We start from the raw sequence: 13,202 nt of genomic DNA on the forward strand, positions 1-13,202 counted from the left end.
CTTCTGAAGAGTAACCCACCCAGACCCATTTCCCTCTGGCTAATGCACCTAACACTATGGGCTATTTTCATGGCCAATTCACCTGACCTGCATATCTTTGGACTTGTGGGAGGAAACCGGAGCATGACTAATTCATTCTATGGTAGATAGTCAACTTACAGGATGACATTTGAGAATGTTTTGGGGAGTGGCGTGAGGGCTTGTAATAGAAAAAAAATCTTTCACCTCGTGTCACACATGAGATGGAATTAAAATGTTTGAATGCAGCATTGTTTGCAAAACTTACATGAAAAATCAACATATACATTTGATACTTGTTCATAATCTGCTATTGGAATTTGTCCACTATTACACAAGTTCAATATTTCTTAGTGAATTATTTAGGGACACAGAAACAGGAGTAGGCCATTTGGCCTGTTGATCTGCTCTGCCATTTATTACAAATATGACTGATTGAACACTTTACACCATGGAAAATCAAAAACCTATCAACCTTTACTTTAAATTTACTCACAGACTAAGTTTCCACAGCTCTCTGGGGTAGAGATATCCAAAGATTCACCAGCTCCTATTCAAAACATTTATTTTCCTCTCGGTCCTAAATGGCAACCACTTTATTTTTAAATTGTTCCCATTGCTTCAAGACTCCCAAACCAGGGAAAACACTTTACCTGCATCTACCATGTCTATCCCTTTTGTAGCTTTCAATAGAATCACCTCTCATTCTTTGAACAGTGAGAGATTACGGGCCCTGTTTACCTAATCTCTCTCCTTTAAGACACTCCTGTTGTCCTGAAACAAATCCGGTAAATCTTTGTTGCATTCTTCTATCTTTCCTGATGTAAGGAGATTGAGTTTGAGTCCAATCTAACCAAACGCCTATACAATTGATACAAAACTTCACTAACTACTCCTACTCAAGTCACTTTGCAATAAAAGTTAACAGTTGAGAATGTGGTGTTAGAAAAGCACAGGTCATTAAGGGCATAAGCCCTTCTTTCCTGATGAAGGGCTTATGTCCAAAACGTCCATTCTCCTGCTCTACGGATGCTGCCTGACCTGCTGTGTTTGCCCAGCACCACACACTAGAGTCTGATCTCCAGCATCTGCAAGTCCTCAGTTTCTACTAATAAAAATTCACATTCAACTAGCCTTCCTAATAGCTTACTGAGCCTGCACATTAGCTTTCACTGACTTATTGCACATTTACACTTGCCAACTCTCACCCTTTAAGAAATACTCTGCACATCCGTTTCTCCTGCCAAAGCGAATAACCTTTCATTTTTACATCTTATGTTTCATCCGTCATGTACTTGTCCAATTATTAAGTCCGTTCAAGTCCTTCCGAAAATATTTTACATCTCCCTCACAACATGTATTCCTAATTATCTTTCTGTCGTCTGCAAATTTGGAAACACTTCATTTAATCCCACGTCCAAATTGCTGATATACATTGTGAACAGCTGGAGTCCTGTTCTGTACTGATCCTAGCAACACCCAGCTAGCCTCAATCTGCTGACACTGAAATGAACCAATTATTCTTGCTCTCCGCTTTCTATCTTATCTAATGTGATTTTACTAACCAGTCTCCTATGGGATATCTTATCAAAGCCATTGGAAAATCCAAATATGCTACACTTATCCATTCCCCTTTATCAAGCCATTAATAATTTCATTATCAAAAAATCTCTAAGTTTGTCAAACAGGAATTTCCATTCATGCCCAATCTGATTTTTTTTCATTTATCCTGTTACTTGTGTTGGATTCTACATTTATCCCTACTAATGATGTAATGTTGATGCTTCTGTTCCCTGTTTTTTTATCCCCTTCCTCCACTTTTTAAATAGGAGGTTACATTTGCAAGTTTCCATTCTGCAGGAATCAATATCAGTGGAACTTTGGAAGATGATTGCCAGTACATCAACTATCTCTATAATGACTTCCATTAATACTGGAAAATGGACAATGCATCCAGGAAGGTTCCTGATGAAGGGCTCTTGCCCGAAACGTCGATTTTCCTGCTCCTCGGATGCTGCCTGACCTGCTGTGCTTTTCAACTCTAATCTCCAGCATCTGCAGCATCACTTTCACCTAGATGCATCCAGGAAACCTCTAAACTTCCCCTTCCAGTAAATTCTCTAGTACAACCTTAGTAATACTAACTTTCTTTAACTCCCCATTCTCCTTAGTCACTTGGATCTCCAACTTTGGGAGATTTCTTATACCTTCTTCAGTGAAAACAAATATTATGGAAACATTAGATTCTCTGCCATTTATCTATTCCCTATGTAAATTCTTCTAACTGTTTTTAATGGGCCCACATTCATCTTAGTCAAATGTTTCCTTTTCATGTACCTTTAGAAGCTATGACAGTCTATTTTAATGCTTTTGCTTGATGCATTCATATTCTATTCTTCCCTTCCTTATAAGTTTCTTGCCTCTCTTCTGCTGCATTCTGAAAACTTCTAATCCTCTGATTTAGTATGATTTCTGGCCACTTTATAAACCTTTTGTCTTAATCTTATATAACCCTTAATTTCCTTTGTCAGCCACAACTGACTGACCTTTGAGTTTCTGCAGGGAGATCATATGTATTGCTGAGACAAATCAGTCTGTTAGGATCAATGCAGTCTCAAACCAATTCCATTTGCATCAATTCACTCCCTGTACTGTAGAAAGAATTATATTTTGTTCGTTGATAGGCTCAACCTATGATATCTTCCTTCAAAATCCCTGTGGTGTGCTCTTTGACTTGATTCCGTGAATCACTTTCTGGTGTCCTCCCTATTGCTGTCATTACATAACATTATGCACAGTGAAAAACAACAAAAATTGCTGGAAAAATTCAGCAGGTCTGGCAGCATCTGTGGAGAGAAATCAGAGTTAATGTTTCAGGTCTAGTGGCCTTTCTTCAGAACTGTGTACAACTAGCCAGCTACATGCCATGCACTATAGGTCACTTTTAATTCCATGTGGTTTTTAGATTCATGGGATCTCAAAAATCCATGAAAAGCCACAGCATAGAAGGAAGATATTCACTCTGTTTTGTCTGTGCCAGCTCTCTGTAGGAACCATTTGCCTTCTGCTACTCCACCTCCTTCTCTCCATAGCTCTGCACATTCTATCATTTCAGATAACAATCCTCTTGAATATCTCAACTGAACCTTCTTTCTCTGTAATCTCAGGCAGTACAGTCAAGATCCTAATAATTCACTGCCTGAGAAGTTTTCCTCATGTCACCATTCCTACGTTTGCCAACTGCTTTAAATCTGTGCCCTCTTGTCCTCAATCCGTCCACTAAATATCTTTTCCCCCATCTACTCAGGATTTTGAGTACCTATCAAATCTCCGGATCACTGTCTCTTTCCCAAGGAAAACATCACCAACTTCTCTAATCTAACCATGTAACTGAAGTTCTTAATCCCTTGGATTATTCTGTGGAATCTTCACTACACACTTTCTTATACCATCACCTCTTTTCCTAAATAGTGGTGTTTAGAACTGGATGTAAAACTGACAGAACCATTGCTCTGTATATGTTGGACATAGCTTCCTTACTTCTATACTCTGTGCTCATACTAGCAAAGCTTACAGTGCCATGTACTTTGTTTATAGCTTTCAACCTGTCCTGACACCTTTAGTGATTTAGGCACACATACACCAAGTTCCACTGTTCCAGTATCTCCTTTAGTTTAGATTGTCCCTCTGCATTCTTCCTACCAGAATGAATTATTTCCACAGTTCTTTTACTCTGTAATTCAATCTTTGGATTCTTTTATAAAATACATGGATCTACTGAAGTAAATTGCTTCATCCCTTGTTCATTTAATTACCTCGCTTCCCAACTGGTAAAAAAATTTAAAGAATAAAAATTAGTTTGTTTGAATGAGATTAAGCCACAGTTTAAAATGGTTGGTAAGGAACTAATGAATCACCATGATAATCTTTCAACTCTTAGCTAACAAATGTATTATACTTGAAGTTCAAAACTAGCATCCATAATAAACAATTTTCAATTAAGATCTATAAATAACCACTCCAATTAAGGATCTTTCTTTATTCTTAATGTCATGGAATTCTTCAGTTAATTTCAGTTATGCAGAATATTAGAGTCATTTCAATTAAGAAGCATTGTAACCTAAAAACCGAGGTGGTATCAGAAGGGCAAAGTGCCAGATGAAGAAATTAGCATATTCTATTTATTGATCCATGTCTTGCATGCATCCTACATTGCAAACTAGAAATAGTAGTGTTTAACCCTGTTAGCTCTTTGCTAATGAAATCACAAAGCTGCTGATTAATTTGGAAAATGCCTGTTACAACCATTTGTTTTTTTTAAATGGAAACAGAGGTACTGATCCTTACCGAGCCTAGGATGGTAAATGCTATTATGGTATTCAGAATTTGCACATGAACAAATGAGACAGAATTTGGCACCAGAAGTTCCCCTGAGGGGGTTACCCAATCTCTGCTGTAACCTTGAAACTGTTTATCTGACAGACATCTAGCCAACAGTTTCAGGATTTCTCTTGGATTTTCACAAGTTTTCTGACAAACGTTCACCAAGAGGTCAGAAGAAATTCTGTGGGATTTCCTGGAGGTTTTTTAAAAAAAAATTAAATTCTGCAAACAAGTAATTCAGCATGGTGCTATTTCTTAAACAACTCTTCAGCATGTTGTGCAGAGTAGGATTGCCTGTTAAAATCAAATCACATTTGGGAATATTCTTTAAGGAATGTTAATTTTACTAGCAAAGGTTACAAACAGGAATAGATCCTTAGTTCTCAAGTTCCATTCTGTTGTGCAATACATGTATATACAATCATATTTTATCCTCAAATTGCCAATAAAAAGCAGATGTTTTGATAATTAATGCTTGGAAGGATTATATTTGCTAATCAGATTCTCTTATACAATCAAAAGAATGAGGTATGGTCCTTTATAGCTTTAACAGGAAGTTTTAAATGTTTAAATAAAACAACACTATGTCAAAAGGCACGAGTATTTTAATGGCACTACAAAGGCACTTTCCCCGTTTTCTTTTGCTAGGTTCTGCGACCAGTACATTTGAAATGAACATGCCAAGTGAACTACATGACGTCAGAGGCAATGATGCCGATGGTGACTCATTGGAAAATACTGAAAGGGCATAATGTTGGTGAGATGAGTCAACTCTATACAAGCCTTTAAAATCATACTGCACAAAACTGCTTTATTGAAAGCATTTGGGGCTAAGCGAAATTCTATTTCTTACCATTCATAACCAGTTCCAATCTGTTCAAAATGATCACATTGAACATAATTAAGTAGTTGGAAGATGTAAATGAAAACAAATCACAGTAGCCCTGAGTTGGCTTTAGGCAGCACATGGTCACTTTATGCCCAGAGACACATGACCAAAAGTAACAAAGAATTTCACTCAGTACAGGAATTACATTCCATACCTTCTTAAAAAAAATTCTAAAATTAAAATTTTAAGCTCCTAAATCAAGTAATTTCCTTATTTATTTATTTGCAATGAAGAACATCAGCTAAGATTATAGAATACAGAGGACATATTTTAGAAAACAATGTATTTTTGTGGTCTGATGCCACAATGGAGAAACTTGAGGTTATTTGTGACAGAGTATTTGGTTTCCATGTATAATCTCTTCGGAAAGTAATTCCAAAGTAACAATCCTTTGAGCAATTTATATATTGCCAACCAATTGTTTATGTTTATGGATATCATCTGAACACAGATAAGTCATTTAGAAGTACTGGTTAAAATTTCAAATGCAATCTCATTGAGAGATGGTCCAATATCCTGCTTGTTTGATCAAGGAGGTTTTCCTGATATTGTTTGAAGGTGAAACTAAGGCACATGATTTGACAAATGTAAATTTGTTTATATACCAAAATTCAAACAAGTCACTTTTAGCCAAGCTAACTGAAAAGCTCACTGTTTTACATATGGAGAGGGCAAGAGGTGAGCGAAAATAAGGGAAATAATCTCAATGAAAAGTTTGGATCTAAAATGATAGATTCTGTAGACTTTTTTAAAAATTATGCCATGAATTTTACTTTAATTAGTTACTGAAAACTAGTAGAAGTGATACTTTGACACCTAACTACAGACAATTTCCCATAAATAATACTATTTTGGTGCAATCCACAATGAAATTTAATTTCTGAGTTTCACAACTGCGCCGCTTTCAGCTAAATGTAAATTTATATTTGATGTCAGAGAGAGTTAAGAATGCCAAGAGTTTTACTTACAACAGTGAAAAGTAAATAAAATATTTTCCATTAATTCCAACCTTACAATCATGCAGTGCAGATGCAGATTTGTTGATTGTACATTAACTATTGTGAAACATCCAGCAGAAATAATTAACTGGAATTCGGATATTATCATTGGTACAAGAGCAATGATCAAGTTGGACTTGTAGAAATGATTTTCTTCAATTTACTTGCATCCAATTTTAGTTCTATCACCCAATTTTTGTATATAACTGCTTAACCATGTTCATCACTGTTACACTGTGCTAGCATTGACTGTATGTAGTTTATGTTCTGCATTGTTCGAACAATCTGATTTTCAACTTATGTTTGAGAGTTAGAAATAGCACCATCAGAAATCGTACCATTTGCATGCTTGAAATGCCTGTGTCAAAGCATCACAATAATTTTTACACCTTACCTATAGAGCAAACAATAATGTTCCTTTTCCTGTCACAATTTGAACTTTTTGCAGCAGCATTCTCTGGACGCCCACACATATACCAAAGCACTTTTTTCCAGTGCAATTTTACACAATTACCAAAATACCAGAAGTGATATTCTGATACTTCTGAAATGACATTATTTGAGAGCAATTCATGACATATTAAATTTACTGGGCATGTGAAGTTTAATTTCTGAATTTTGAAACTGTGCCATTTTATGTTGAAGAGGTCAGATGGTATTATACAAGTTTATATTTAATATCACAAATAGTAACACTAAGGCTTTTTAGTTGCACGATAAAAACTACATATTTTTCATGATACACAATATTGCCTGTAGGTTGTGGATTCTTCAGGATTTTAATTGTGATGCAGATATCTTTTTTGTTCAAGATGAACTATAAAATTGATGACAATGTATCTGCACTGTTGCATTATTTCATTGCCAGGCACGTCCTGAAATTGCAGGTAAAGGATTGAAAATCATGCGCATTATATCTGTAATTTTTTTAATATATGTGGCATGTGGGAGAAGGTTCATGTGAGTCACCTATTTTTGGAAATCGGCCCTATAACAGGTGAAATACAATGACTGGTAAAGGTATGCAAATAAGTACAGTACATGATGTACAACTGCAGGCTGAATAGAACCATAATTCCATTAGGGAGGGAATGCCAGGATTTTGATCTAGTGAAGAAAAGGTGATATATTTCCAAGTTAGGATGGTGAGTGGCTTGGAAGGGAGTTTGCAGGATGTGTTGTCGTACCTGTATACATGTATGTGGACACAATTGTAATAATACATCATTTGATTTGTCTGCATCAACGATCTGCATGTATTTCTCATTTCTCCTAGCTGTTCCCTATGCGACAGACTCAGGCTGATATATAAATATCAGCCACCCTTTTGCACTTCTCCAAAGTGACAATTTTTCATACAAGTCTGGAAAAGTAATCAACTATCACAATAAGACCAATCCCATTGTCACTAGTGTTGGCATATTACTTTACAGTAAGATGCATTAATTCATAAATTAAATGTAGATTCTCCATTTCCTTAGCCAGGGGGCACTGAAACAAAGCATCCTTAATGGCCAGTCCAGCTGAGATCAGCTCAGTATGTGCCAGCGATTGAACCTGGGGACAACTTGGTCAATCTGGCTCAGTTCTAAATTAGGAACATTACTCAACAATTGAGCAGAAAAGCTCAAAATGCAGTATTTAAGTGGTCAGTAATGACCTGCCAGCAATGTTATACCCAAATATAAACATGCAAAGTAAATCTGACAATATTAAGGAGAATAAAAATCACAGAAACATATTTTCTAATATCAAAATATAGCAATTTATTCAAGACATTGAATATGATTTGATGATTTGTTTTCTTTAATGAGCACGAGCTACATCACACATTCTGGATTAGAAGAAACATAAGAGGTCACGTGATCTCCTCTGACCTAAACTCCTGAGAGGCTGCAAGGAGAAGGAACAAAGTCTGGCTGACAGTCTGACACAGACAATAAAAGCAACAAAAGCCAGAACACAGATATTAAACAAATGAATTATTTGCGTATGACAAGGAACATATTCAAAAAACTCAGAGAACAAAACAAAGCAGACCCTTACATTAGACAAAGTGCACCTCACCTGGCTCTAAACAGCTTTGTTAGCAAATATTTTAAAAAAAGACCTAAAGCATGGCATGAGATTAAAGAATTTAAGCTCTTATACAGTGTTAAGATGTCTCATTTCTCGCATTTCTTTAAAATGAAGTGTCTGCTAGGTTTGCGGTTTGCCGTTGTGGCTTTTAAGGTCTGGTGTGTGATTAAAGGTAAAAATTACAAATATTTCTTTTGCTATTTCTTTTTCAAAAATACACTGGGGATCTTCCCATGAGTCTTCTTTCCCTGTATGAAGCTGGTGACAAGTTCACCTTCTCAAATGTAAAGCACTTTTTATATGCAGTTCTCTGAAGAAGTGCCTTTTTAAAAGATCACGACCTGAAGCACAGTAATGTAAGCAAGTCTATCAGCAGTTCAGGAAAGCTTAAGTTTTAAAACCCCACAGATTCCTCCCTGCAGCTTCTAGAAACAATCATTCACATCCAACCCTGGTAAAAGCTTCTTTTAGGAACCTACATAATACTCCAGCGTCCCTAAAACTTTTTTTTAAACAAAACAAAAATCCAGAAAATATAAAGTGTTGCTATTACAAAGTTGCAGATTATTTCGCTGTGACTGCACAATGTTATTCTTCATTTTCAGCAGCACTGTAGTGTCCAAACCAGAATGAGGAAAGTACATGAAGGAAGGAAAATCTACATTATTTCCATTTTTTGTTGGTCATTTTGTGTTTTTTGTTTCTCTCATGTTTGTTTTTTTTGGTACATCACAGCATCTGCAGTTTGGCACAATGCTCTCAGTCACGAACATAAATTGCCATCATCTGTCCTGTTGAAAACCCCAAAGCATGAACTGAAGCAGTATCCTTGCGTGACATTCCAAGGCTGAAGGGTTCAACTGGTGAAAATGCCAGCACACCATTGGGTTTCATATAGGGGAGTGAACTGGGGGTTTGCAGACAATAAAATCATTATTTGGAAGGGTGGGGCAGGGAATTAGAATTAAATGGTCAGGGAGAGCTGGTTTTAACCATTTCACTTTAAAAGTCAGGTTCTTGTAGTTCTGGAGCTGACACACGGTGAAGGAGCGCATTTGCCACCCACACATTCACTGCCGGTCTAATCTTACATCCTGTTATCTTGCCATTTTGCTATTTCCGTAGATCAAGCACACAGACCTAGGAAAAACAAAACAGAAACAAATCAACAATTGTTAATAACAATTAGGAGAGAGAGCGAGCATTGGTTTTTAAAAATACCTAAAGTAAAGTCAGAATACTGGAAATTTAAAATGTGCACAGAAATTGGAAGCAGTGGCTGAATACTTGCAAGGGAAATATAGATTTTCAGTTTGGATGAGCTGCTGTTATTTGATGGACTTATTGCTTTCATATAATGGTATATTATTGCATGGTTTGATTATATCTCTCTGCCTATCTTAACATGTCACAACCTATATAAGAATAGATGTAGTAATTCAGACCAATGAATAGAATAATGGAGGAAAATAAACCATTCTATTCTTGGGAACATTTTAATGAATGTAACAAGCCTTCATTTCTCAGAACATCGGGAAGTTACATTGTTGATGCATAGGATGTTGGTGAGGCCATTTTTGGAGTACTGCGTAGTTTTGGTTGCCCTGCTGTAGGAAGGGTATTATTAAACTGGAAAGGATGCAAAAAGGAGAGGCTAGAATAGGTTAGGACTTTTTTAACTGGAGCGTAGGAGGTTGAGAGGGCACCTCACAGAGGTTTATAAAATCATGAAGGGCATAGAGAAGTTGAATAGCAATGATATTTTCCCCAGAGGAGGATCATTCAAAACTTATGGGCATAGTTTTGCGGTGACAGAAGATTTAAAGGAATCTAAGGGGCAACTTTTTCACACAGAGAATAGTTTGTATATTGAATGGACTGACAGAAGAAGACCGAAGGTCAGTTGAATCGACCATGCTAAATTGCCCATAGTGTTAGGTGCATTAGTCAAGCGTAAATATAAGGTCGGGGAATGGGGCTAGGCGGGTTACTCTTTGGAGGGTCGGTGTGGACCTGTTGGGCCGAAAGGCCTCTTTCCATACTGTAGGGAACCAAATTAAGGAAATCTAATTAAGAAGTGGTAGATGCAGGTACAGTTACAACATTTAAAAGTTATTTGGACAGGTATATGAATAGAAAAGTTTGAGAGGGATATGGGCCAAATGCAGGCACATGAGACTAGTTTAGCTTGGGAAACCTGGCCAGAATGATGAGTTAGACCGAAGGTTATGTTTATGTGAGATGTGACACTATGACTCCATTGATGACTCTATTATGAAAGTCACTTGTTAAGGTGCTTGGGCTGAACTTTTGTGGGCTTTCTCCCACATTTTTGCTACAACTTTCACAAGGGTACGACAGGGACTATGTTTACCTTTTCTTTATATTGATTTGTGAGACGTGAGCATTGCTGGCTGGCCAGCATTTATTGCCTGTCCCTAGTTGCCCATGAGAAGACGGTGGTGAGCTGCTCTCTTGAACTGCTGCAGTCCATCTGCTGTGGGTTGATCCATAATGCCATTAGACAGGGAATTCCAGGATTTTAACCCAGCGTCAGTCATATAGTGGTATATTTTCAACTCAGGCCTGTGGCTTGGAGGGGAACTTGCAGATGGTGGTGTTCCCATATATCCGCTGCACTTGTCCTTCTAGATGGAAGTTGTTGTGGGTTTGGAAGATACTGTCCGAGGATCTTTGGTGAATTTCTGCAGCACATCTTATAGATAGTACACACTGCTGCTACTGTGTGCCAGTGTTGGAGAGAGTGGATGCAGTGCTACTCAAGTGGTCCAGTTTTTCCTGGATGATCCTTGAGTGTTGTTGGAACTGCACTCACCCAGGCAAGTGGGGAGTATTCCATCACACTCCTGACTTATATCTGCCTAAATGATACTTCTATCAAACATCTATTAGCAAAGCATGAAAAAGAAACCCTGGGGAAATACAACTCCCAGGCATTATAATGGGTTATAGCATCTCTTCTTTGACTGTGGGACATGGGATCAAATTACATCAAGCCTATTGGAATTCAAATCCCGTTTTTCTCTGTCAAAATTAATGGGCTGAATTTTCCTGTCCCTGTGAAAGGAGTGACCGTCTGCTTCAAGCGTGAAGCTGCTAGCTCATGAAAGCTGCCACCCACTAGTTCAGAAAGCCACTACAGACTGCACTAAATGGCTGGATCAAGACAGGGGTCACAGGGGTCCAGGTGCAGCTCTATGCATTCTGTTGGAGGGATTATCCTTCCAACTCATGTTTTCTCAAAATAACGTGACTTCTTTTATTTCAACTGAAAGAAATCATCATAAGCACTTTGATTTTGAGACACACTCCAGCTCCAACTCTTCAACAGATGCACCCTCCAGTCCTGACAGGGCTTTTGACAAAGCAATTCCATGGCATTTCTGATTGGATTTCCTACAATTGGCTTGTTCATTGGTTGATTCTAGAATGATTGCGATGGACATCCAACGGCTGCCATTTCCAGATTTCTAAGCTAGAATTGAGGCCACCTTTGGAATTGCGGCTGCCTGGAAAAATGCAGCGCCCCTGTGACCCCTGTCTTGATCCAGCCATTTAGTGCAGTCTGTAGTGGCTTTCTGAACTAGTGGGTGGCAGCTTTCATGAGCTAGCAGCTTCACGCTTGAAGCAGACGGTCACTCCTTTCACAGGGACAGGAAAATTCAGCCCATTAATTTTGACAGAGAAAAACGGGATTTGAATTCCAATAGGCTTGATGTAATTTGATCCCATGTCCCACAGTCAAAGAAGAGATGCTATAACCCATTATAATGCCTGGGAGTTGTATTTCCCCAGGGTTTCTTTTTCATGCTTTGCTAATAGATGTTTGATAGAAGTATCATTTAGGCAGATATAAGTCAGGAGTGTGATGGAATACTCCCCACTTGCCTGGGTGAGTGCAGTTCCAACAACACTCAAGGATCATCCAGGAAAAACCGGCCCACTTGAGTAGCACTGCATCCACTCTCTCCAACACTGGCACACAGTAGCAGCAGTGTGTACTATCATGATCCTCCATGACATGAGTCTGAATATTCTGACAGAATGAACTGCAGTCCACTAAACAGCCAGTGTAAAGAAGCTGGTAAGACTTGCTGCTGTGGAAAATAGAAAGATTGAAAAAGAGTGGAATTGGGATGCTTGCCCAAGCTTAGGCTTAAGGTACCCCTACAATCTGCCTTTGCAAGCTTGGATTTGGCTTATGCTGCCCAAAACAAAAAGGAGTTTAATTTCACGATTACTGATATCCCTCATCTTCACAAACTTAAAAAAAACCTAAACTAAGACATACAATTCCATGTCTGACTTGAACAAAATGCATTTCAGAGGTTTCAGTCATGACAAGCCATTCTCTTATTTGATTTTTATATATTTTTCAGTGCTGACTAACTTCAGCGAACTTTAGCTGAGTACAGCTCATATTACTTCTTTGTAACTGCATTAATAATTGTTAAATAAAATCAAAAAACACTAGGTATGTTCTATCAGTATCTATTTAACATAGAATAATACATGCCGAATACGAAACCATGAGAAGTTGCCAATTTTTAAAATTTCAGTCAAATTAACACAGTTTGACTTGATTTTTTAAACATTGAATAGCCATTGTTTCTTAAGCTTCTTAAATGGCATTTTATTTATTGTTATTTAGTTCTGGATTCACCCACCCTCGGGAAGGCATCTGGATGGGAATACGAATAGGAAGGGTTTGGAGGGATATGGGCCGGGTGCTGGCAGGTGGGACTAGACTAGGTTGGGACATTTGGTCAGCTTGGATGAGTTGAAACGAAGGGTCTGTTTCCGTGCTATACATC

At 37.8% G+C, this 13,202-nt stretch overlaps 2 protein-coding genes across 12 annotated transcripts in view; one reads left to right on the top strand and one right to left on the bottom strand.

Annotated features, from left to right (window-relative positions):
• Positions 1–6,659, top strand: part of gpr143 (G protein-coupled receptor 143) — a 93,540-nt gene extending 86,881 nt beyond the window's left edge. The window contains exon 9 of the mRNA XM_087988312.1: positions 5,050–6,659. Coding sequence (XP_087844438.1) covers positions 5,050–5,153 — 104 coding nt within the window. The 3' untranslated portion in view covers positions 5,154–6,659. The remainder of the gene's footprint in view (positions 1–5,049) is intronic.
• Positions 6,660–8,029: 1,370 nt separating this feature from the next.
• The window catches only part of LOC122550838 (F-box-like/WD repeat-containing protein TBL1X), a 399,517-nt gene continuing 394,344 nt past the window's right edge, over positions 8,030–13,202 (bottom strand). For all 11 annotated transcript variants that reach the window (XM_043692156.2, XM_087988307.1, XM_043692157.2 and 8 more), the window contains one exon: positions 8,030–9,507. In XM_043692156.2, coding sequence (XP_043548091.1) covers positions 9,481–9,507 — 27 coding nt within the window. In that variant the 3' untranslated portion in view covers positions 8,030–9,480. The remainder of the gene's footprint in view (positions 9,508–13,202) is intronic.

Source organism: Chiloscyllium plagiosum, unplaced genomic scaffold, assembly GCF_037043375.1.
Source record: "Chiloscyllium plagiosum isolate Xiang-an unplaced genomic scaffold, Cpla_swu_hap1 HiC_scaffold_6, whole genome shotgun sequence".
In the NCBI taxonomy this organism is placed as follows: Eukaryota; Metazoa; Chordata; class Chondrichthyes; order Orectolobiformes; family Hemiscylliidae; genus Chiloscyllium; species Chiloscyllium plagiosum.